Raw genomic sequence first — 25,418 nt, 5'->3', positions numbered from 1 at the left:
GAGCGCTGTACTTTTTTGCCATCTTACTGATAAGTCTATATAGGCAATTGTTTCTTTGCTGTTTTCTAACACCATCCTTCCATGCATACAGAAACTCTTTTAGCTGTTAAGAGTAGCAGTAACTTGACTGACTTGGGGATGTTGAATTGCCTTTTTCCTGGTTATGAAACATCACCTGGCAGGACTGCCCCAGGGCCTGCGGTAACAAGCCCATTTCGGAGACCTGTGTTTTGATGTATAGTACAGTACTAGTGTGCAAGGAGGTAGGGGAAGTTATGGTTGCACTGCTCAGGTACTATTCCCACCCACAGGCTCTCCAGAATAGTAGAGGCGTTGGTCCTATAAGCAGCTCAAATCCACAGTGTGACCAGCTCTCTTGTGCAGTGCTCTTCACATCATTGCCGAAGCTGACTTGTCTAACCGAGTCGACTTGTCTAACCGAGTCAACTTGTCAGCGAGAGCTCTATCTTTATCCGCTCCCAGTGCACATTGCTGATCTGACTTGACACTGGCAGCTGTTACTCAGCCAGCCCACCCACTCTGCTCTTTCAAGGTTGCTATGTTTTATATCTCTGCATTGCTCTGGTGTTGTTTGCTACTGAATGACCTGTTGTCTGGGCCGAAAACAGCTCTGGCTTCAGCAGCAGCAGTAGGAAAAAAGAGCTGGAAATGAAAATTTTAAGAAGTCCCTTAAATTCTGATGCCGGGCTCCGGCATCCTTCATAAATTAAAAGTGAGTGCTGGCATTCCAGGGCAAGCCATGTTTCCTCTGCTTGAGGTCAGCCTAACAGAGAGTCCATTACTCTAACCAGGGCCGGCTCCAGCATTTCTGCCGCCCCAAACAAACAAACAAACAAAAAGCCGCGATCAGCGGCGGCAATTGGGGGGGGGAAAAAAAAAAGGCCGCGATCGGCGGCGGCAGTTCAGCGGCAGGTCCTTTGCTCTTAGAGGGAGTGAGGGACCTGCTGCTCCCGAATTGCCGCAGGTGCTGCCCCTCCCCCTTGGCCGCCCCAAGCACCTGCTTGTTAAGCTGGTGCCTGGAGCCGGCCCTGACTCTAACGATCCTCCTTACTCCCAGACGAAGGACAGATTGATCAAGCTCATGCAACGGCCTCCTGTGCAGCATTGCTGCTGTGAGCCCAATTACCGCCTTCAATCATGGCTTCATAATAAGCAGCCTGTCGGGGGCACTGCTGTGGGGGGAGTGAATTCATGCGCACAGGGTGTCCTCTTACTGAATGCTAGAAAACTGACTCGCGTTTTCCTAATGCTGACGACACTGGGAAGTCTGTTCATTTGCATACGGCAAGCTAAGGTTGCCTAGTGGAAGATAGTGGCTTAGCTTTTCACCCAGTAGCTTGGGTGGGATCTTGGTTTCTTTTATGCTATGAATAACGCCTTTTCGAAGCAGGACCCCTTAGCAAGGCTGTTTGCCATCAGCTTAAGTTAATGAGTTTTTTCCCCCTCTCAAACTGCATAGTGGCATTGAGGAGGAGTGGAATGAGCTGTGCAGAGGTCTGTGTTGTGTCATGTTATGAGGGATACCGTGCCACAATTGTCTGGATTGGTGGGCAGAAATAGCTGGTTAAGTCCTATGAGACCTGTGGGCATAGTCCTATGAGAAATTAGTAATAGTTGGTGTCAGCAGCGTGAAGGGTATTGCATGTATTAGGGAGTATATTGTCACATAAACAAAGCACTGTGCTGGCATTTATCTGTGTCCCAGCACCCAGCCACGTTGTGGGCAGCTCACAGCTGGTCAGCTGTTTCTGGTCATGCTCCACCAACCCGCATATGTACCAAAGGGGTTACCTGTAGGGCCTCGTGGAGGAAATACTGAGGGCCAGAGGAGCAGCTCGGAAGAGGGAGTTGTGCACAACTCAGGTGGAGCATCACCCGCTCTCTAGCTTCCAGGGATTTGTCCACACTGTTGCACCATCTCCTCTCTACGCCACTGCAGGTGGGAGACGTGGATGGGAGGTTTCTGTCTGCAAAGGTAGACAGTCACCTGTGCTCCAACAAGCGCTTGCTGCTGTTCTGCTGTGGGAGTGGCAAAAGCAGAGGAGGCTAGAGAAGGGACTGGTTAGATTAGGGCACAGGACCCTGGAGTTATGCTGTTGTCCTGGGAAAGCCCAAATATATTAATTCAGGTGGCAGTTTTGGAAAATGTAACCCTCTTGCTGTAGTCCCAGGGCAATAAAAACCAGCATTCTAGCATGTATCCATGTCCTTAATAAACATGTCATTCTTTACTCCTTTGAGTCTCATAGGAAAATCCCAAGTTATGGACAAAAAGCTTTTAAGGAGAAAGTCCAGTGTGGGGAGATGTTCTGAGCTTGATATTTTATTGCGTTTTAACATCAGCTGAATTGATCTGCATTATCTTTCTTGTAAATTTCTCATTGGGTCCTGGGGCAACTAGAGTGACAGACCTCTAAGGAAACTTACTTGGTAGTCCCCACTAGAATAATAAGCTTCCTCCGTAGCGAAACCTGTGCATTTTCCCCCAAGGTTGTACGTTCCTTCGTAGGTCCAGTAGACAGGATCATATTAATCTCCCCTAGAATCCCTCTCAGTAGGGCAAATCTTTATTATGTTTTAGTTTGTTTTATTCATGGCTCCTATTTTGAAGGAGTTTGTGGCCACTCCTCCCAATAACAGCTGTGCTGAATCTGAGGTTTCTGTCTGATTTTTACCTCTGAAATTTCCCTCTTCTTGAGTTGTGGGACTTGTCTGACCAGCGGAAGGTCCTCAGATCTCAGAGCATGTACTGAAGCTCCAGTTTTGTCACCTCCGATTGGGGTTGTAACAGAATTGGTTTGTCAGTTGTCCGTATGGAACACTATTACTTTGAACTGTTTGGCTACTGTTTGTGGGTCACCTGTTTCTGCCTTGTTTTCTCCCTGGTGCTCCAAAGCCAGTAACAAAGGTGACTAACCATTCTCCTTTATTCATTTTGCTTCTCTCCCCTTGCAGCACTGATGCAGGAGACAGCCCGGTGGGAACCACTACCACTACAAACTTGGAGCAGCCTCAGGTTATTCCATCGCAGGGTGACCTTCTGGGTGACCTTTTGAACCTTGACCTGGGCCCCCCAGTGAATGTACCCCAAGTATCCTCCATGCAGATGGGTGCTGTGGATCTCCTGGGAGGCGGGCTGGACAGCTTGGTAAGCACTGTCTCTACTCACTTTCAGCTGGTAGGAAATAACGAACCACTGGAGGAACCATTCATGGTCTGTGCCGGTGGCAAGATCTTGGTTATTCACTCTCCTTGGTGCTTGCCGCCCTGAGCCCAAAGGCAAATCAGAAAGACCCAGAACACTTGGCCGTTTTTACTTCCAGGCCGGTTTGCTGCCAGATTCTTCCCTTAGTGAAAGGGATGCTGTCACCTGCTGTAGAATCCCGCTGTACGTTGGTAGGTGTGTTTCATGCGTGCTCTGACTGGGAAGGGGGACTAAGGAGTTGCTTTTATTTTGCAAGGACCTTTTACAAGGACCAGTGCTTTTTAAAATACCCTGGCTCCTCTTCAAAAGGGTCTTTGTGTTGCCCTCCAGTTTCAGTGAATCCTGTTAAAAGGTCCATCTTTATGGCCTGCTGTATGCAGCCATACCAGCCTTACATCATCCTGTTTGTGTATTCTCCAGAGCATGTCTTGGTGTAGTATCGGTGACATGTTAATTGCGGGTAGGCCAGGAGACGCACTCCACTGCTCCGCCTAGTTCTCCCTTTCTCCAGAGCAGCTCGCAAGGTGATATTCAAATACTAAAAGGGTCAAACTCCAGAGCAAGAGTAAATACACGATGTCTCCACTCCAGGGAGGGAAGCTGGGCAGAAGCTGTAATGAGAATATCATGAAAAAGGGAGATTGATTATGGAGAGAGAGCAGGGTGGGGTGGTCCTCAACCTGTGACAGCCATGCAGTAACAAACAGCAACACACTTAGCCTTTAGCACTGTGTCATCCGCCTTCTAACATGAGACGGGTTAGAAGTGGGAGGTTTGACATGCACTTGAATGGACCCTGATGCAACCAAATACTCCATTCGCTCTAGTAATCTTAGTAAAACGGTCATTAAACACACACATCCAGTCCTAGCATTTCACTGGCTAATGAACTGGAAACCCAGTGACCTTTAATAGCTGGCAGAGGTCAGATGTGTCAGCCTGAGCTCTTTGTCTCCACGCGGGCGGAGCAGAGGTTTGTGTGTCTGCACTTCACACCAGTGGAGAAGGCAGGCTGGAATTCTGAGGGAGCCTAGTGCCACGCTTTGCAAGAATGACCAGGAACTAAGAATCTCAATTTCTTGAATTGCATCCAAACCTTCCACGAAACAGTGCCACCCGCGGCAGTTCCAAAGAGCGACACAAATCCCTCTGTATTGCAGTATGACCTCGTGGGCTGAGTACTGGACTGGGACGCAGAAGACCTGGGTTCTATTCCTGCCACTGGCCTGCTGGGTGACTTTGGGCAAGTCACTTCCCCTCTGTCTTTGCCTTAGTTTCCCTATCTGTAAAATGGGAATAATGCTGTACTGATGGAAAGCACTGTATAAGAGCTAGAGTTCTAGTGCTGTGCGTGCAGTGCACCCAGCTTCTTTGTTATTGTTTGGGCTCAGATACCATAGAGATGGGTGCAGTATAACGACCTAATTAGAATAGATCTTGGGAAAAGATTCCTATAAGTGTTGGTGTTGGAGATGTTAACATAGGGACCCATTTGGAATCACAAATGTTGGAGCAGGAAGTCTCTAGAGTCTTGTCACTTGTTTCATGTTTTGCTTCTGTTAAAGTAAATCCATGGGGCTATGCAGTGTCCTCTAACAAAATGCCGTGTATCGGCAGAGTGGTCACCCTGTTTCAGACTTCAAGAGAAACAAAATGGTCGCCTGCATGAGTTACAGACACGGTGCTAGAGCGACCTTTTGGATGGAGCTTCCCCCAAACGCTTACTAGTGATGTGCCGCTGCAGCTAATGTCCCTGTTGTGTTTTCTCCCTCTCTGGGATATGTACAAGTGACTCTCCTCCTTGTATATCCCAGGCTTCCCTCACTGCTCGTCTTTCCGTAAACTAACCTGTTTCTGTCTGCGTGTTGTTTTGGATGTGAGAGACAGAGCACGTGCCGTGTGTGTGTAGGTCCCAGTATGTGTGTATGGGACATCCGAGTTTAACGACCCAAACTGGGGTTGAATTGAGTCTCCGGGAGGGAGAGACTTCCATCCCCCGCCTCATAACCAGGGATCATCATGTGGCAAGGGGGCCGTGGGCAAAGGGGAGGTCCTTTTGGCTGATCATGCTGTTTAATAATGAGTTTGGGATCCAAAATGAATCTCCTACCTCATCTTCTTCAGTTATTACTTTTCTTCCCTCTGCCATCCATACGTCCCCCTGGAATTTTGTTTCTCTTCCTCACCCTGACATTGCAGTCTGTCTCTCTCCCTGCTTTGAGTCTCCCTCTTCATTGTTTTAGGGCTCTTCCAGGGACCTTCGTTGTATTCTCCCAGTTGCCAAGGACATTTGAATATGGCTCTGTGGGGTCAGTCTGTGCTGTGGGAAGGGATACTAAAGAGTGACGTGAACGACGTTTCTTTCCTCAACTCATGCTGCAGTCGTGCCACTCAGTCCTTGCTGCCTAGAGAGAGAGCCACTGTGTGGGTCCTGAGCTGACACGCACGGGCACCTCTCCTTTTGTGAGACTCCACTCCCTAACCTACCGTTAGTCTCCTCTGTCCACCTCCCCTCCTGTTTTCATCTGCTTCCTCGTCCCCTCTGCTTTTCCTTCCTCTCTCTAGAAATTGCCCGGCCCCTCCCCACCAGTAGACTCCTTGCTGCAGAGGAAGGTATGGGAGTGGTGGTTATTTGAATGCAACAAACATCCAGCCCATGCCACATGTCTTTAGCAAGGCCCTGCAGCCCGAAGTGCAGAGTGGGTAGACAGTGGCCTGACAGAGGTTAAATGCCCCAAGCAGCTCCGTGTCTGCAAGTTAACTGCTCTGTACATATTACAAACCCCTCACGATCATTGTGGAGAGAAATGGCCAAGCAAACGTCCAATCTCGTATATGGTGAAACCCATCTCCGTGGCTGTGATTAATGAGAATGCCCTGGTAATTGAATGACTAGAACGGGACATCTTTTATTTTAGACTGCTGGCAGAATCCCTCAGCTAAATAAGTCTTTTCTTCAATCAAGGTGCCGGGCATTAATCTGAGTAGGTAAAAATGCTGCTCTCAAGCATTGCTCATTACAGAAATAGCGCCTTCACCAAATGCAGGCTTTCTACAGAGAGGTGTTTTACTTCAGAGGGATATGCTCAGTGTGCAGAAAAACAAGACACGAAAGACCTAGCAAGATTGATGCAGAGAAGAAACAGCCCGATGAGCAAGCTTCACTGCAAATGATCATTTATGTTTTAATTTTTTTTAACAGATTGATTTCTTTTCCAGGCACTTGAATGGTGACAAGATTGTGCAAAACTTGATACACAGCAAATTAATCCTGTGCACTTCATTGAATTCCTCCCTCAGCTTTGCCAGGCCTGGTCTCTTATGGCATGTGAGACTTCCAGCCATTTGATAGGTTAATTTCTTTAGCAAATAACTCGTATTTTATCTAAATAGCGAGTTACCGTGTAACAGAGCAACATGGAGATATAGCTATAGTGTTGCCCATATGTAGAGGGAGTGTGCTCAGGGCATGTTATAAATGAAAAACATAAATTAAATACCGGATCTGTAACAGAGGAGCAGCCAAAGTTTATCCCATGAACCCGATGTGAGCTGTTTACAATTCAGGGTAGCCATCTTCTAGTGATTAGAGCCAGCGCTGGGAGGCAGGAAACTTAGGGTTTACTGGCTGCACTCTGTGCAAATCACATGCAGTCTTCCAGTTCCTGGCTGTTTGCTAACGAGGCCCTTGGTAAGACAGAGCTTGGATACTGCGGCTGTAATGATAGTCGTTAATCCTTACGAATCATTCCTGTGTTACGGTTTTGCTTTGAAAACCTGCCTAATGTCAGATGTTCTTGTTGAACAAACAAGCAACAAGACATAATAGGCAATGTGATCCTCTTCATTGAACAGGAGCTGTTATGTGACGAGTCACTTTTCACCACCAGGACAGTAAACCTGTCGAAATGGACAGCTTGTCTATTAGGTAAAGAATGTTCTAATGGCCCATCTACCATAAAGTTATTGGCAGAAGACTGGCAGCCAGTCATACTGATTGATGCCCAGAATTCTAGAGCTGCGTAATAAACACTGAATGTACAGACTTCCTGCAGTCCCTTCCTGAAGCGCCATGTCTTGACAGACTTGGGCGAGAGTCCGTTTCAGGTGCATCCGCTCAGCTTTATGATGTGATTTGGACTCAATGCCGCTCAGTCTCACTTGGCGGCAGAGGTGATCTCTAAATGAATGACTCAGCCTCCTGGAGCCCCATGGTTTTCTGCGAGGTGATGTTAACGCTGTTGGGTTTTGCGTGACCCATGCCTGCGGTGCCACCGGTTTGCCTGCCACCCTTGGAAGCGGCATCGTGTTCTGCTCTACGCTTGTTGCCCACGCTCCTCTGCACTGGCAGATCACAAATGCTGGTTACCAGCAGCCACTGAATTGAGCCTCTGATGTTACCAGTCCTTCTGCATCAACAGTCCCTCTGCCCATCCATGCCCCATCTGTGCTTTGCAGCTGGGAAATTCAGGGCGCCTGGCATTATGTGCATACCCGGCTGGCTAGTTTCAGATGACTGTGTTCCTTCAAAAAAAACAGCTTTGTTCTTCTTTTTTAAATGATAGAGGCCTGCCCATTAGTCCCCAGAGCCCCTCGTCAGTAATTTAGTTTTAAAGAGTTAAACCGTGTTGTTATTTTACACACATCTGCTCTAATTACTTGCCTTAATGGTTCTAGCTTTGTCTGTATTTTGGCTCTGTTAGAGCAGGAACCTCATCTAACGGTTAAAACCCTGGACTAGGAGTCGGTCCTTGGGTGCTCGGATCTGTTCCGGGCTCTGCAACTGACTTGCTTGGTGACCTTGAGCAAGTAATTTAAACTTACCTGTGCCTCAGTTCTACAAAATGGGGGTGATAATTCCCAATTTCCCAGGGCTGTTGTAAGGCTTAGTTCATAGAATCGTAGGACTGAAAGGGACCTCGAGAGATCATCTAGTCCAGTCCCCTGCACTCATGGCAGGACTACATATTATCTAGACCATCCCTGACAGGTATTTGTATAACCTGCTCTTAAAAACCTCCAATGATGAAGATTCCACAACCTCCCGGGGCAATTTATTTCAGTGCTTAACCAACCTGACGGTTAGGAAGTTTTTCCTAATGTCCAACCTAAACCTCCCATTGCTTCTTGTCCTATCCTCAGAAGTTAAAGAAATGGCCCAAATTTGGTGATGAAACTGGGCACACCGCAAAAGACACATACTTGATGGGGTTTTAGGATTGTTAAAAGCATGTTCTTGGATCAGTGCTGGGGTGGAAAGGAGCTCTGGTGGCTGGCTGCATTCCTGTCTGATTGTTTAATGCTGCTGGGGTTATGTTAAATTGAGCGTTGTGGTACCTTGAGCTTTTTATGGGCACCTCCTTTTACTATTTAAATCAAACTAAATAGCTAATAAATAGTTTTGAGATCCTCTGATGGAGGCGCCCCTAAAGGACCAAGTAGTATGACAATAAGTGCCACTGAAATCAATGGTCCTTCCTTTGCATTGTTCGTGTGACCGCTCCATTAACGGTGTACTGTCCGATTGTGCGCTGACATAACTGTCTTTCTACAGGCCCCCAGATCTTGTTGTTGAGAAAAGCGCACATGGAAGAGAGTCCATTAGCTTGCGTATTGAAAATGCCCATGTGTGAACCAAAGAAAAGAGGTTGCAAACTGAAATGTGTCTGACAGCTTCAAGGAGGTCTATGGATGTGGCACATACCCAAATCCCTTTGCAGATAGGACCGTGCCTTAAATAAAATGAGCCCAAATCAATCCTCATACTGGCAACAGTTTGCGTCTCAGCTGTTTAGCCAACCAAATCCAATTGATGCTATTCAGAAAACGCTTTGTTTTCCTTGCTGTTAGGTAGATTCACATTGCGCACGTTCTTAGTAACATAGTGTTTTCATCTAACTCCCTGAACCATGACAACATAGTTAGATGAATAAAATCATATGTCTCCTGTTAGCCCGCAAATTAAGTAAGGCTCCATGTATTACATAGCTGCATCGACAGATCTAGCAATCCTATGGCCAAGAACGATTCTGTTTTTGGACCCTGGTTGTTGCAGCTTCTGTCAGTAACTCCATCCCTTCTCACTCTGCACCTGGACTAGATTCTCGGCATACCTCACGTAACATTGCAGACGTGGCTGTGGAAGCCTGTAATCCACGTATATTGCACAGATGTCTTCGAGTTCTGTCCTTACAGAGCACCGTTAACACGCAAATAGGGGCTGGCGTGTCACGTGGGAGTGCAAGTCAGTGTAACTGCTTGCAGTGGAATAAAATTGCAGGACAAGTTGCTCTTTAACTGCAAAGCATCTGCAGCGTCATCCGAGCCAGTTAACATAAAGCAGAGATGTTGCAGTTGTTTGAGGTTCAGGGCTACTATTGCTGCTGTCTGGAGGTTTGGCACCTTCCTCCAGTTTGTAGTGGCTTCTAGGATATTACAGTGGTGGGACCATATGTGTAGCTAGGCAGATATAATTGAAGGCAGTCCTTGCTATGTCCAGTAACTCTGTGGCTGCCTGTTTGCCACTCTCCTTCTCTGAAATGGCTGCTCTGGGGGAAGTACTTCAGTCATGGAAAAGGAGCTCCTGTTTCTGGCAGTGTGACCTTCAGGACAATGCCAGGCTGCCAATCCGGAAAGCTGTCCAAGCTATTTGCAGTTGCTTGTGATCAAGCCTCAGGTCCCCAGAGATGGTCACCCATGATGCGAAGGGCGGTGGTTGTTTACCCGTCCTACCGAAATAGTAAGAATTTGTCAGGCTGGGCAGGGCAGGGTGTGGTGGTAATCCAGTTCTTTTCTAATCTAAGCGGATCTGTCTTTGTCTGCTCCTATGTCGCATGGGGTGCATTGTGCTTCCTGCTAAGGATGGCTGGCCAGTTAGACACCTGATGTTAAAATGAATGGAAATGGTTAACAGATGCTGCCAGCTCTCCAGGGAATTTGTTCAGCATTGCTTTACGCTTGACTAATATCTGCTTCTTTCCTTCTGCATTCTGCCTGTCACTGCAGATGGGAGAGGACACTCAATGGGTAATTGGTTCCTGTTCTCGCTGTCTGCCTCCTTTCTCTTCGTTACTCATACACATCACTGTTATCACCTCCATCTTTTGAGTTCATATTAAAATTCCCTCCCTCCTCTCTCCCCTCCCCCTAACTCCCCCTCTTCCCCCCGCCGCAGAGGGAGCAGGCAGACGTTTATAGATACCTAGGAAAGATGGGGGCAGGGGAAGCAGTATCAAGTCAACAGGTGCTCCAGCTGAGACTGATCTTCGTGTGCGTAGGTTGTCCTGGGCTCAATTGGGAACCTGTTGCATTTCTGCTGCATCAATCACAATTTAAACCAGGTGTGTCACAGTTTCCCCCTCCAACACACTGTATAGACAGCGGTGCCTCTGTCGAAGAGGTCTCGGGCTATGTCTAACAACGAGGTAGGGGTGTGATCCCGCTGCTGGTGTACACATCGCAGCGTAACCGCGGTAGCAGCAGCCAGAGGCACCTCTCAGCCATGCCATGCATGCCGGTGTCAGGTGCAAGTATGTGTACGTGAGCCGGGGAGTTACAGCTCTAGGTCATAGTGGGGCATCGCCTTTGTCTGTCCCAGGGCCTCCGGGCCTCTGGGCTGGCACAGCAGTTGGCATATTATGCATCAGCTGAGTTTTGTCCTGTGCATATGAACCGACGGAGGCCTTCGCATTGCTGTGCAGAGAACCTTTAAGGTGGGTTGAGAGAGACTGAGAGGTGTCAGAGGGACGTAGGTCAAAGGTGCTTCTGTTTGGAAAGACATGGCCAGGAGGCAGCACTTCAAGGGGATGAAAGCAAATAAAACGTTTAAGGAGGGGTAAGGGAAATTTGCTAGGCCAGAAACCCTGCCTCACATTTCCTTGGCCCTCAGCAATGAGAAATAGGTGCTCCTGCTCCCCTCTCTCTCAGGCCTCTGTAGTCCATGCAGAACATATCCCTTCACCACCACTGGCAGGAGGACTGCCTTTAATCTGTCTCCTTCCCTTCAACCTGTCTGGCATGGGTGATCCCTACAAGGAATTATGTTCCCACCACGTAGTTCTTGGGGTCAGGGATTGCACCTTGATGTATCGGGAAGGCTTCTGTGCCTGCTCTGATGGAGAACCATAAATCTGTAATTCCTTTCAAAGAGGAGACTGCAGTTGGGAGCTCCTGATATTTACAAGCCGTGCTTTGTCCAATCTCTCAGAGATTTCCCACTGCACTCGCAGACCGGCAGCGCACAGCGCGGTTGCCAGCGTTTCAAAGAATTGATTGTTGTCTTTCAAGCTTGAATTTCGAGCCTGTGGCTTTCCAAGATGAGCTGAGTAAGAAGCTGATAAACATCTGTCTCAATTATGCAGAATTATTCCCAATCATTTCCATAGTACTTTATATAAGATCTTTGCTGCATGATGGGAGTGGTTTTTTTCTTTTCTCTTTCATCAGACAAGGGTCCCAGAAACTCCACTCCCCTGCAATAACATTTAGAAATGAGTCTGTTATGACCAGGTCTTGCAGCTTTTCCTTCTATTTGTTCTCGGTTTGTTTTTTTCCCCTGGACTTCGCTGCTTTTTTGAGTGCAGAGCTGGCTGACACCTACAAGCAAGAATATAAAGTGAGAGAAGGTGTAATAGTTACAAGAATTATGTGGCAAGCCAGTCCTAATGCAGACGTGTTCAGGTCTTTTCTTCTACGATATGGCTCAGACTGAGAGAGCTGTTTGAATAGCAATCCCCTGCTGTGTCAGACGGACCTATTCAAATGGTTAGGAACTCGGCAGCCAGAAGATTAATAAAACCCCATTTTGCAAGCTCAGTATTAATCGGCATTTTGGGCCTTTCACCGCTCCTCTTATTTCACACTAGAATCATTCACCTCGTCTGTTGTCTCTGACGTAAACCGGGAGAAATGATCACTTGAGCCCTGCACGCTTGTAGGCTGAAAAAGAATGGAGCTCCATGCTGCTTTCTGTGAATGCCAGCAGCTCTCTCTCCTTACATGAAGCATCGAGGTCTGTGTATGAAGAAGCAGTTGCTGCGGTCTGGTCCTGGGTCCTGGGGCCTGGAGGATTGTGCTACCGGGTTGCAGACCTGGGTTTTGGAGTGATTTTGGTGCAAGCTTCATTAGACAGGGCGCGCTTAGATTTTCTGGCCAGGAGGGAGGCTAGTGCAATTTTGCAATGTTCTTTAATGCCCCTTTGGCGGTAGGCAGCATTGTGTCTTTAGAGCTAGGCGGCTACCGTAGGAGATGGAAGGATATACCCGAGAGAGGTAGGGGGGCTGGAACAGTTTGTATAGTGGGGGTGCTGAGAGCCATTGAACCAAACTAAGCCGTGTATATGAAGGAATCCACTTCAAGCCAGAGAGTGGGGCAGCACCCCTCGTTGCAGCACCTATAGAAAGAGGGGAAACCCAGAGCAACAAAGAGGTTGGTAAAAGCCAGAGGATTTCAGGTGGCCGTGCTGTCATCCAATAGGGTCCTGCCTTTGACTTGAAAAAGGCCTCCAAGCTTGTTCCCAAGCCAACGTATTTGTATCTACTGCAGGAAAAAAGCAATTGGTTAATATGCCATCTGTTGGCCAATTTAAAATACAAACACACACTTGCCATGAGAGCTGCCAGAAAGTGCGGCGGTAACAGCCAAGAACAAGTGCCATATGGTGGGGACGGGATGTACATGAGCCCTGCAGATTCTGAGATTGCACCGCTCCAGGGCCTGCTCTGGGCCGTGTTGTCGCGCTTCGTTCTCCTCCTCCATGAGCACTGGACCAAGCACACATGGATCTTCCATGATCCCATTTGACTAATAGCCCCACATACCTCTGGGCCGAATTTAGCTGCAGAGCCTTCCATATGACATTCTGTGTTGTCCCAGCAAGCCAACCCTTCCCCATGTGATTGTCACTGCATTTTTCCATGTGCGCTCTTGTTCTTTTCGGTGGTGGTCTGTCTTTGTGGCCAGAGCGTGTGTCTTGTGTCCTGTGTGTGACTGGAAAACTGTGTGGTGAGATACGTAGCACTGCCCTGTTAGCAAAAGCTTGTGAGCTAAGATAAGCCTGCAGAATGAGGATCTATGGTAGATATTCAGTATGGATCAACATTGCCTCATTAGTTATAAATATTGATGGAATTGAGAAATGCGCGGTGCAGGAGCACTGCAATACCAATAGTATTACTTATACCTGTGTTCAGGTAGCTATACCCATGGGATCACAGGTTTTGGTCACCTCTGCTGACCCCAGCATACAATTTCTGGATTTTCAAGAGAAAATTCAATCATGGGCTTTACCCCTTTCAGACAAACAATCTTAACATTTTTCAAGGGAAGTTCATGGTAAGCTTAAAGAGCAAAGGAAGGCTTAAAGGTAAACTGCAAAGGCATGGTGATTCAGCAGGGAAGGACAGCAGAAATGAAAGAATTTAAAATAAGGTGGTTCTAAGAGGAGCACGTTGAACAATTTTAGCTGCCCCAAATGGCAGCTTGGTAGCTTCAAGAAGATCATTATTAAAATACTGGATTACTTTTTTCTCAAAAGTCAGGTCTCTTATCGCTGTAGAGCAGGCCCCAACAGACCACTAGGAGCTCTTCCGTTTTCCATATCGGGTAACTGAACCCCTTAGGGAAAGCATGTACTTCTGAGCTTGCATGAGCAGGGGTCATACTGGAAGTCCACATCCCTCTCTCTGGATATTAAAATTAGTTGCACATTAAAAGCATTAAAAGGATACAGCTGAGATGTGTTTAAATAATTGTGAAGTCTTTGCTTTTTCTGCACTCTAGAAACTACTCCCTAGAACCCCAAAGCTTGTCAGTTTTGTCTTCCATCATGGTTACCCCTACTGGATTTTGGTAGCTGACATGGAAAAGCACTGGTGCATGAAACACATGAAGAATTGCACAGACTTTGCAAAGTAGATGATAGGTCAGAGATTCGATTGGCTTTTTAATTGATCAACCTTCAAAGTACTCCTTTTTTTTTTTAAGATGTGGACTCAGTCCCAGTGGGAAGATGGATTGAAACATGTTTATCTGAAACATTACAAGGTGTTAGTTTATTCACTAGCTTCTTCTCTAAGCAGTTTTATTAGCTTAAGAAACCCCCACTGTATGTGCTTTCACAACACAGTGTTCATCTGTCCTGTGCATGGTGAGTGCATGAGACGTGTTTGCAGCGGTTCAGTTGAGTGAACTGCAAACTCTATCCTTGGTATCCAATACCTAGCTTAAATGAACTCTGCCTTTCTCTTCTTTCTCTCCTTTCTCTCTTTCAGCTTGGCAGTGACCTTGGCGGGGGCATTGGAGGAAGTCCGGCAGTAAGTGCCATCAATTTTTTTCCAGTAAAAAAAGCTCCCCCTAATATAATAATTCTGATATCTTTCCCCCACACACTGCTGCTTTATTAAACCACCGTGTTTGTGAAAACAGACGGTTATCACCATAGTGAGTGGTAGTGGGTCCTTCAAATGTGTTCAGGTCCCCAGGTGAGTTCTTCAGGACTGGAGCTGCCATCTCTGGAGAGAGCGTCCCCCTCTCCTGACTAATGAGCAAAAGGAGGCAGAGCTATTGTCTTCATTAGAATGGCCCTGGTCTCCTGCTGTTTATAACGAAGTCCTTCAGGGAAATAACCGAACTTCTCTAGCAGAGGCTTTCCGTTCCTGGCGAGCAAATGGGACTAGATCTCCAGTCTGCAGAGGAGTGAACCGTTTTTGATCATGGTACTAAGACTAGAGAGAGCTCCTGCTCTGCTGGGATGGCATGACCCTCTGCACCCAACTGGATCATGGCTCCACCACAATTTCTGGATATGCAAAGTCCTTTGGTATGAATTCAGTGCAATCATGGCAATTAGCATGGAGAAAGGAAAAGGATTTAGATTATCTTGTCCTTTTGCCAGGCATATGCAGTCTTGTTCCCTAAAGTGTATCCTCTTGAGCCTAGAGGTCTTTTTTTCTCTACATAGGGGGGAGGGGGGACCACTAGTGGTGGTTTCAAGGATATCATGTGGTTAAGGTGACAGCACAGATTGCAGGGATTAGTCTCCAAGAGCATTGGAATACAAATGCATTATTTAGCACTCTTGATAATTCAGCAGGGAAGCTGTAAAGTGCTTTAAAATATTCAGGATATTGCCCAAATTCATGCCTTGCTTAATAAGCAGCATTCTACATGTGCATTGTTCATCGCTCCCCTTTCTTCCTAACTCTTGCAGGTGGGACAGACCTTCATTCCATCCTCGGTTCCTGCGACTTTTGCCCCTTCACCCACCCCCGCTGTGGTTAGCAGTGGACTCAACGACCTGTTCGAACTCTCTACTGGTATCGGCATGGTGCCTGGGGGATACGTGGCTCCGAAATCTGTACGTAAGAGAAACGCTGGTACAGTACGTTCACCAATGATACAGCTTAGGCAGCATGGAGATAACGAGGCTGTTCAGTTGTCCCCTTCATGCTCTTTGGAGATATGGGATGGACTGCCTGAGCTATGTTCCATTAGATATATCTTACGTTTCCCCCAGAGTGACAGCGATTGTTGAAGGACAAATCTAACCGGCTCTAGACTTCTGTTTTCAGCATTTCCCTACTATTACCAGTAAGGTAATGTTACTGTAAGGAAGGATTTGTGGGAGCTGCAAAAATTTGGACTTTGCCACTTTCCCCATTGGGCAGCTACTAACTAGATGCCCTGTAGCAGGATTCCAAGATTTCACCCCACTGGTCCAACCATCCGTGCTGATCAATAAACAGAAAATCCATTTGTATGAGGGGAGTCCTATTTACGAGGGATTAAAATAAATCGGTGGTTGGAGTGAGCACCGTGTTAGTGGGCGCCCTGGATTTGCACCTGATTGTAGAAGAGAAAGATGGTGAAAGCTCTGACTGAACTGTTATCTTTATTATTAATCCAATTATTGATGATCCTTCAGTATCAGCAGAACTTGGTCCGCTAACAAGGCTTTGGCCGAACTAGAATAGCCAATGTGAAGCTAGGTCTCTGGGGGGAAGCATGTCATTTCAGAGCAGCTGTTGGAATGTGGTATTTAGTTTTTCCATGCCCTGGGTGTCACTGAGGGATGGAGTTCTTCCTTGTGGCACCAATGTGTTCACCTTCTTCCTGTTTGGAGCTGCCATTTAGTAAAACTTTTGTTAATCTCCGTGAATAACCAACTAATAATTATTGTTAACAATAATATAAAACCCATGTGCATAAACTGCTCTGCCCCTTATGCCAAGCTTCCAGCATTTGGCTGCTTGCTGGTACTATGCCAAATAAAAGATTGTGTACAGAGGTCCCACCAAGTATCCAGATAAAAACCACTATCCGCTGCTCAACCAATCACATTGACATTGAGCATTGTCCACAAAGCACGTCTGCCTAGATGTGCTCTCAGACCAAATCCTGAGCATAATGAACCGGTCTGACTTTGTGTGAAACATGATAATCACACAGCGAGCTGGCCTTCCTTCAAAAGCTCGTTGTATTCACAACAGCATTGCCTGCTCTTCGGTCATGTCACCAGGATGAACAAAAACACCCCAGGATGCCCTCAAAGGCTCCATCAGGGGCTGACGCTACCTGGCATTGCCTGCTAGGCCATTCCAGATATTCGTAAATTTACAAATTGTGCCAGATCTGGGAATTTCACTACATGAGGCCTGCTGTGACACCATCAACCGTGGTCACTCTGGCTGGTGCAACAGTCCTCGTTAGTCTGTGTTTGCTGATGCTCACGATTCCCCCACAAAAGTTCTTCAGGAACAGATAAGAGCACCAGCCCCGTGATTGTACTTGGTTCAGTCTTCAGGATTATCCCAGCACAGTCCCTGGAGGAATCTGCCTTTTCAAGAGACCAGTCAGTCCTGGACACCAGCCCCCTTCCATTTCTGTGCACGTTGGTGTTATCGAATGTTTCAAAGCTCCAACGGGAGCTTTGTAAACGAATAGGATTTTATCAATGGAATAGGAGCAGCAGGTTTGGTGTTGCTCATTGGTGAGCCTGATTGTTTTAGATTCCTTTGCTCCACGTGCAGCGTACTCTGTCAGCATTTATGGACACTAACAGTTGCCAAATGAATGGATTGCACGACTCAGGACCTTTCTTTCAAATGTTTAAAAACTCTGTAGGGTTCACTGGGTTTCTCCAAGCTGGGCTAGGCTGGTTCTGAGCAGGATTTCTTGTTGTATTTCAGGTTTGGCTGCCGGCAGTGAAGGCTAAAGGCCTGGAGATCTCTGGGACATTCACTCACAGGCAGGGACACATCTACATGGAGATGAACTTCACCAATAAGGCTTTGCAGCACATGACTGATTTTGCGATTCAGTTTAATAAGAACAGGTAAGAAACCCACCTGACCTTAGTAGGGAAGTGGCAAGGTCCTAGAGAGGGCTCCTGGCTCAGTTTCCCGGTTCTAGACATGGGCGCGAGTGACCTGTGGTTCCCAGCCTGCTGCTCGTGACCTTCTAGGGCACAATTTTCATTGGCATTGTGGGATTTAAAACAAATCCAGACACATGCATGGGCTCTTTCATTGGCTGGATGTTGTAAGTCCCAAACCACTAAATAGGATTAAACTAGCCTTCTTGATCTATCCGGTTAGTCATCTGCGGGCTACCGTTGGCCCCTTGCTAACTAAATCATCTTCCATTCACTGGCTGAACCGCATATGAAGGGTTAAAAGATAAGAGCGACAAACAACTGTTCTAAAACTTCCACTGAAAACATTTCTAGATTGACAGTAATACAATGAAAAAATTAATGGCAATGATTTGTCATTAAAACCTCTTCAATTTATGGGATCGTTAGTTACCTGTACTTTTTACCTATGGGTGCAGGCCACCAGAGAGTCAAAGCATAGCCAACATCATGGTGAGATTTCTCTTCATCACCTCTTCTACATGCAGTCAGGGCAAGCACTGTGTATATGGTCTACCTAGAGGCCAAGATTGCTTTGTTAGGTTAAATGCTGGAGGTGGCGAACTTTTTTGAGAAGGCTCGTAGCTGCTGTGCGTGGGACTTTCAAGAGTGCTCTGTGTTGGCCCAGCAGTTCTCCCCATGAGGTCAACAGTAAAACTTCCGCTGGTTTCAGTAGAAGCAGAGTTAAGTCAGCACTGGGTGGCTTTGAAAACTGCACCCTGTGTGTCTAGTAAGGTGAGCATATAGACAGGGGAAAACGTTACTTCTTAGGGCTGGTCTACACTGGGGGGGATCGATCTAAGATACGCAACTTCAGCTACAAGAATAGCGTAGCTGAAGTCGACGTATCTTAGATCAACTTACCTCCCGTCCTCACGGCGCGGGATCGACGGCTGCGGCTCCCCCATCGACTCCGCTTCCGCCTTTCGCGCTGGTGGAGTTCCAGAGTCGCCGGGGAGCGCATTCGGGGATTGATTTATCGTGTCTAGACGAGACGCGATAAATCGATCCCCGATAGGTCAATCCGGCGGGTAGTGAAGACGTACCCTTAGTTAGTAGAACGCAGTCTGGCTGTGGCCACCTGAAGTCATTTATGCTACTGGTACCTGCTCTGGGGTAGATCTGTAAGGAACAGTTTTAAAGACCCAAACAGGCCCCGATGTACATGTATATTTCAGTCCTGAGAGCGAATACTTAATATGATGTGCTGACGAGTTCTGGCTACGGGTTGTATGAAATACAACTGAAAAGATCCTAGATTGATGCATCTGTGTTGTTTTTAATACAATCTGCTCTCTACAGTCTGCCCTGCCCTGGTGAGCAAGCGAGCATATGGTCCCCTCTTTCTTCTAGCGCCGAAGCTGCAGCTGCCCCTTTTTACATTTCAGTGATGTTTTGAAACAACCCCTGGATTTATAAGGCGGAAGCGTGATTTTTATGGCTGGTAAAGCCCTAGCCAAGTACAGCTAAGGCTGCTGAATCAGCAGATGTAACCGTCCCCAGCGAGTCGACGAATGACTGCGTTTCCAAATTGAGTTGGGAGGGAGCACAGCATCCACACAAGACTTAAACGCAGGCCTTTTGAAATAGTTATTTAAGTGAACAAATCACCAGTGAAATAGCTGATGGCGAGCACAATGGGTAGCAAAATCGCTTTGCTGGCAAGAGCTGCCCCTTGCAGTCCAGTAGAATGTCTAGAGCGTACAGATCGCTGTTCATAAACCTGCCCTCACAAAGAGAATCCCCGCTCTCGTCTCGTCCCCATTTGTACCTGCCTCTGTCAGAGAGGGTTTGCCATCGCGTACGCTGAGTAACTGTCAAGAGTGTAAAGGGCCCATTCTGATTAAAGTGCTCTCATTCTAGCATGCAGATTCCTCATTTCTTAAGAGTGGCCTTGTAGAGGAAGGGAAAATTCTCTGCCAAGAGACACTGGAATCCTCTCTCCCTTTCGGCAGCCATGGCCTTGTCTACGCTGGTGGTGGCATGTAGGATATATGTAGCGACATACTGCAGTGCAAAGCAGGCTGCATCCCCACTGCGATGTGTGACTACCTTTCAGGCTCCGGCTGTGGGCAGCGGCCAGGGCCATGCCCTCCCTCCTGACCGCTGCCTCCCCTCACCCCGGAGACTTTCCCTGCTGCCAGAGTCTCCCACTGTGTAGAGCTCTGTTTAAACGCACTTTGGTATTACACTCCCCTGGAGGATGTTCAGACCTAGGCAGTGTGTAATTCGCAAGGGACAGTAGACCAGCATGTACTGCTTTTGCAGCAGATGGACTTGTATTCCTTAAATGAGATGTGGATTCTCTGGCCAACCAAACAATTCCACTTCCTTATTGGTCCAGTGCAGCTGGGAACTGGTTTTGGTGGTCTCACCCTCTCCTTCCCGTCAGAATCCCATGAGGTCTCCCTTCCAAAGTCACAGGGGGTCAGCTGAGATAGGAAGTGCCACACTTGGCATGCGCCCTCTCGGCCCAGGCCAGCCCTCCTAAAGTGCCCCTCCTCCCCCGAGTCACTGACCTTCAGATTTTGCGTGATGCGGGTATGTCTGTCTGGACTCTGGAGCGTTGTGTAATTGGAAGCTTGGGACGAAGATGGCCAGCAGAGAGGTAGCCAGACTAGTAGGATGGACTGTATGGGAGGAGATTCAAGAACAATTCTTCAGGACAGCATGGCCGCAGAGGGGGCAGCCAGGTTAATAGGTTCCATGCAAAAAGCATCTGGTCAGGAAGACTGTGGTGGGTGCCAGTGAGGGGAATGATCTTTCTCCCTTCTCTGCTCTTGCTGCGGTTTTTCTTTCTTCCCGTTTCCTCCTTGTTCCCAGCTATTTTGATTGCCCTTTCCATTTCAGTATACATAGTGTTACACGTTCCCCTGTCGTTGAGCCGTAGCAGTGATGCAACTTCTGTGAGCAGGAAGATTTCCTTCCTCCCTCCCCCCCTCCAGTAGTACAGCATTTATTTTTGAATTTACAATGCATCCGTCAGAGATTTGGGTGCTCGTCATCCCTTCAACAAGCATGTGTCAGCCAATGCAAAGAGAACTCCCAGCATTTCTAGTGCACACACCACCATGGTCTCTTCCCCACCTGGCAGGGCAATGCAGCCCACCTTCCCCTGAGAATATCCTGCCTCCAGCTCCCTGGAGTTCAAATTCAAGGAGCATTTGCCTAGATGCCCGAGCTGATCTGAGCTGCTGAGACAAGTACAGAAGGAGAGACTTGGTCACTAAGATAACCGGTCTCAATCCAAGCTAACATCTTGAATTGCACTTGCACACAAGCCATTGCAGAGCATGGCGGTGAAACGTGTACCACTAAGTAGGACACGCGGGGTTAAACTGTGTCTGAGCCGGAATGGGATGAGTGAGTGTAACTCTCATCTGCTTTGGCAGTGTGCTTCCCCAGTTAGAGCATAAAGTAAAGCAGAGAACCTGCACCCATCCAAACGCAGCCATCTGGCAGTGCTGGGGACTGCCTTGCTCTGTAGCAGTACTGGTGCAACCTGCTGATTCCTCTTTGGTTAGCTGTTTCACGGCTGTCCTCTCCCTGTCCTGTACTAGTTCTTGCTTCTCTGTCCTTTGCTCCTAACTTTGACACAAGGCCCACGGCTGCCTGTCTGCCTCTTCTCTGGTGAAAGCGAAGAGTGTTTGTCCCAAGGCATGAGCCTTCCTTCCAGCCCTTCTGAATTCACATGCTAATAAGCTGCTCCTTACAGGGCAGGCCGCTGCTTACTAGCATGTGAATTCAGCAATTAGACTGGCCCCATGGGGGAGAGAATGGAAATGTCACCAGCAGATAATCTCTCTTGGCCAGGGTGGGCCCTTTTTCAGGGAGACCAATGAGACTCAAGTTCATGTGCATTGTCCTATTTCAAGCGTCCACCTAGATGCCAATTGTCACCTATTTCCCTCTCCCCTGAATCACAGTGGGGCACATCTCGGGAAGGGCCGTAAGTGAGGCCAGCCCGCGCTAAAATGGAGAGCAGAGAGAACCTTTGGGACAGCAGCCCCTGATCTCCTTCCCTTTTAAATAAGTGACTACGTCGCATGTAGGGCTCTCAGAAATGCAGTGCTGTGTGAACACCCTCTGGCTTTCTCTCGCCCAGCTTCGGCGTCATCCCCAGCACTCCGCTGGCCATTCATACTCCGCTGATGCCAAACCAAAGTATCGACGTCTCCCTTCCCCTCAACACCTTGGGACCGGTCATGAAAATGGAGCCTCTCAACAACCTCCAGGTAAGCAGCGTCTGATGCTACGTTGGGGGCTCACAGCTCAGTTGTCTTCCTCCCGCTTCTACTAGAGGTCGCCTCTGTTTGGGGGCTCCTCCGCAGAGGAATGCAGAAGTTCACTGAAATGCTGAGCAATGGTTTGGGGACTTCTGGCCAGCAATCTGTTGGAAATGGTGGGGTGGGGGGGTTTGTAGCACTTTGAGGTGATCTATGTCCTCTCTCATCCTGCAAGTTCGCAAACCTAAACTGACATGCAGGGCTCACTTGATGCCACTGCATTGCAGCCACCTCTTGGGTGGGACATGGCCAAGAGTGTGCAGCAAGGCTGCACGGTGTAGGACAGGAGGCGAAGATGATTCCTTGGTTAACTGGAACTGTAGCGGGGAGGCAGAACGTAGTTACCAGAGCCGGGCTTTGCCCTGGGTGCTGGGCCAGTCACTCTCAAGGCTTGTATTTAACACCTTCTCCAAAGGCTGTGTGCTCTTCTGATTACATGGAGTTAAAACAAACTCCTCTTTGATATTTTAATACCCCTCCTTCCCAACATCTTTATAGCAGGAAAACGTAACCCTTTTAACCTCAGATCCAAGCCACGCTGCGTCAGAACATCTGCCTTCTGCAAAGTGGCAGCTTGTGACTCATGACGTACACAGGCGCTCTGGAACAAAACCGGGGAAGTTGGCCAGTGAAGCATGGAAGTTCTGCAGAGCCCAGATGCCATGTGGTGTTAATGTACAGAACTGAAAAGCCACGTGCACTAAGCAGTCGTGCAGAGCTATGCAGATTATCCAATAAACGAGGGAGGCTGGGTTTGCCATCTTTCCTCCTCCGAAAGGGAAATACCCATCTTGTTTCATCTCCCCCAAGGAGTGACTTGCTTGTGTTGTACCTGTTCGTTTTGGCAGTAAATAAGCCAGCCCTCTTGGAGCTGCGTGAATACAGCGGATTCAGGTGTGCTCCAGACAACGTACATATGGAGCTAGTTGAGAGGGCAGGGTGGGGATTTGCTAAGCTTGCCAAGAGTCAGGCTCGAAAGGAGAGGAAGAGCCGCAAACATCTGGAGTGGATCCCCATGCTGGGCGTTAATTCAGCTCAGATGATGGCTTGAGATGTAAGAATAAAGGAACCCGCGGGAAAGATGGTTGCTGCTGAAGTGATTAAATATTTACCTAGCCCTGCTAGTTTTAAGTGGTGCTTCCCCAGATCATTGGCACTTTCTCTGCCCCGAAGAGCTAAGGTCCAGGAAACAGAGAGTAAGGGGTAGTTAATGTTACATTAATGAAGCTGTTTTGTATATTTCATTTCTCAGGCCCGCCCTTCTCACTGTAATGCAGGGGTTGGTAAAGCAGTTCTCCCTCCAGGGGGCCTCACCGTTTCCCTTAGTGCAGCTGGGGTCAGATATTTCAGTGGCGATTCTGGGGCCTTGGCCCTGCTAGGTTTATCTATGTTGCATTCACCTCGCCGGTCAGGCAGATGCAGCTCTCAAAGTCTGCAGTCTGTCTGCAGTAGCTCCCTGTTTCCTGGAAGCTGCTGGTTAGTGGTTCCCCTGTCTATAGCCTGTTATATCTATGCATCTCCTGGGTAGAGACTTCTCGTATCCAGTAGATGCAAATAATCAGTTTCACAGCACATATAGCTCAGTGACTTGATCTGGGGCTGGGGGAGGTTGGTTTGGTCTCCAGTTGCGTTAGGGGCCCAGACGGAGTGGAGCACTTCCCATGTAGAGAGAGTTCTTACTCCCTCCAGGGTTTAAACAAATGCAATGATTAAATTGTAACTTTCATCTGCCTGAACAACAGTTTCCTTCTCTTGACTGTTCCGCTCCCTGGCTTATGACTTATTAATGAGTCTTCGGGCAAACAGCTAGAAATAGCTCCACTGCTTAGTTCCTGAGGCTCCGAATTGGCATCACATCAAGAGTGGTGCAATAGCTGCGTCTGCATGAGTGGAGCAGAGATGAGCAGGTCCCCTACCCCATAGACCCTCGGCAAAGTCATGAGGTTAGGGGAGTACGTGGATGAGCTGCACGTGATATCTCCCATGCGGGGGCCTTTTCTGCTTAGCGAGAAGGAGGCAGGGCAGGGGGGTTGATAATGCCCTTGGAATCCATTCCACAGAGGGAGGAGTTGCAGCATTTTGCACCACGGCGTAGGAGACCCATACAGGATCACAGATTTCCCAGGGCCAGGAATAGTTAGGCATGTCAAGGTGGTGATTACATCAGTTTGGTTCAGCTGTTATGAACACTAGCTCATGGGGACAGAATGGGCGAGTCCCAGACCTTCTAGATCTGGCTTTGGACACGAAGGGGTGTCCCATCAACCAAAAACACACCCGGAAGCCACTGCTTCCTTTGATCAGAAAGGAGATGAACTATTGGGTTCCCATGAAACCTCCAAAGACATCCGAATGCAGTTTGTTTCTAGCAGAAAATGCTACAAGAATAAAGCAGAGCGAAAACATATGTGGAAACCTCCAGCTGCCTTATTTGGAAATAAGCAGAGCATTCGTTAGTGCCAGATCTGCTCGCTCGTTGACTAGCTACCTCATTGCCACACAAGTTGGCTGCCCTTTTACAATCAGGGAAGCTGCCATCTGGAGTAATAGTATCTCTCTCAGCTGAGAGTTGAGTCACGCTGGTAACGGAAGCCAAGTGAAAAAGTACGGTTGTTACTCTCCAGACAGCAGTGGATTTGATGGAGATCTGTCATTGTGCGGTCAGCCCCCAGCTCCGGAATGGCATTCTTTGTGTTTTCCCACAGAAATAATGACTTTTAAAACATCCTACAGAAATCACTGTGCCTTACTGAGAGAGCAATTTATAGCAAAATATAGGGACTCCTGTATTTCCCTACACCTATTTTCATTGAAGACAGAAAACTCTCAGTAAGTTGAGTGCGATATTGCATGGGATTTTCTGTGCATGGAATTGTTAGGAACCAGTGTACAGGAGTTGTTTGAACTTTAAGGCCCTTAATTTCATTTTTTTTATTCTCTTTTTTTGTTGCAGTAACAGAAAAATAAGCCCTCAGGCAACCAAACTCATCTCTAACTTCCCATGGCATGTGAACTAAAAACTTCAAAGGCTAGTAGTTCATTCTGCAGGCAGCAATTTCAGAAGTAATGAGTTTGTCCTGTTCCTGTTGTAATTTTATGAGAATCTTATTCTCCACTACATGGCGTTTAATTTTTACCTCTTTCCTAATCAACGAAAGTGATCCAAGCACTTGACACGTTAACAAAAACCAACACATTAGAGAAGGGAGAACTGAATGTTAAGAGATCTATTTCCGCAAGATGCAATCAGGGTCCACACCCAGCATTAACAGCCTTCTAGACTGTTTGCCAGTAGTCCTGCTGTGTATGATAAAGGATAACACACTCCTTCCCTCCTCACCCTAACCTAATATTGAAAATGGTTGTAGTCTGCTGATGGGAACGGTCAGCCAAGTTCAACAGCTATTGTAGCAAAGTTTGATTGACCCTTAAAGGATGAAGCCAGATGTAAATACAGAAGCATCTTGGCCCTGTAGAGTTAAACAGACTCCAGACC

General features: G+C 47.7%; 1 protein-coding gene across 3 annotated transcripts in view; it reads left to right on the top strand.

The window, feature by feature from the left end:
• Positions 1-25,418, top strand: part of AP2B1 (adaptor related protein complex 2 subunit beta 1) — a 99,914-nt gene that overhangs the window by 47,267 nt on the left and 27,229 nt on the right. The window contains exons 14-19 of one of the 3 annotated variants that reach the window (XM_034752855.1): positions 2,977-3,169; positions 10,232-10,252; positions 14,497-14,538; positions 15,435-15,581; positions 17,413-17,558; positions 21,742-21,871. In XM_034752855.1, coding sequence (XP_034608746.1) covers positions 2,977-3,169; positions 10,232-10,252; positions 14,497-14,538; positions 15,435-15,581; positions 17,413-17,558; positions 21,742-21,871 — 679 coding nt within the window. The remainder of the gene's footprint in view (positions 1-2,976; positions 3,170-10,231; positions 10,253-14,496; positions 14,539-15,434; positions 15,582-17,412; positions 17,559-21,741; positions 21,872-25,418) is intronic. The other 2 variants (XM_034752856.1, XM_034752857.1) reach the window with 2 other exon arrangements.

Source organism: Trachemys scripta, chromosome 18 (assembly GCF_013100865.1).
Source record: "Trachemys scripta elegans isolate TJP31775 chromosome 18, CAS_Tse_1.0, whole genome shotgun sequence".
Taxonomy (NCBI): Eukaryota; Metazoa; Chordata; order Testudines; family Emydidae; genus Trachemys; species Trachemys scripta.
This window is presented reverse-complemented; position numbering and strand designations above follow the sequence as displayed.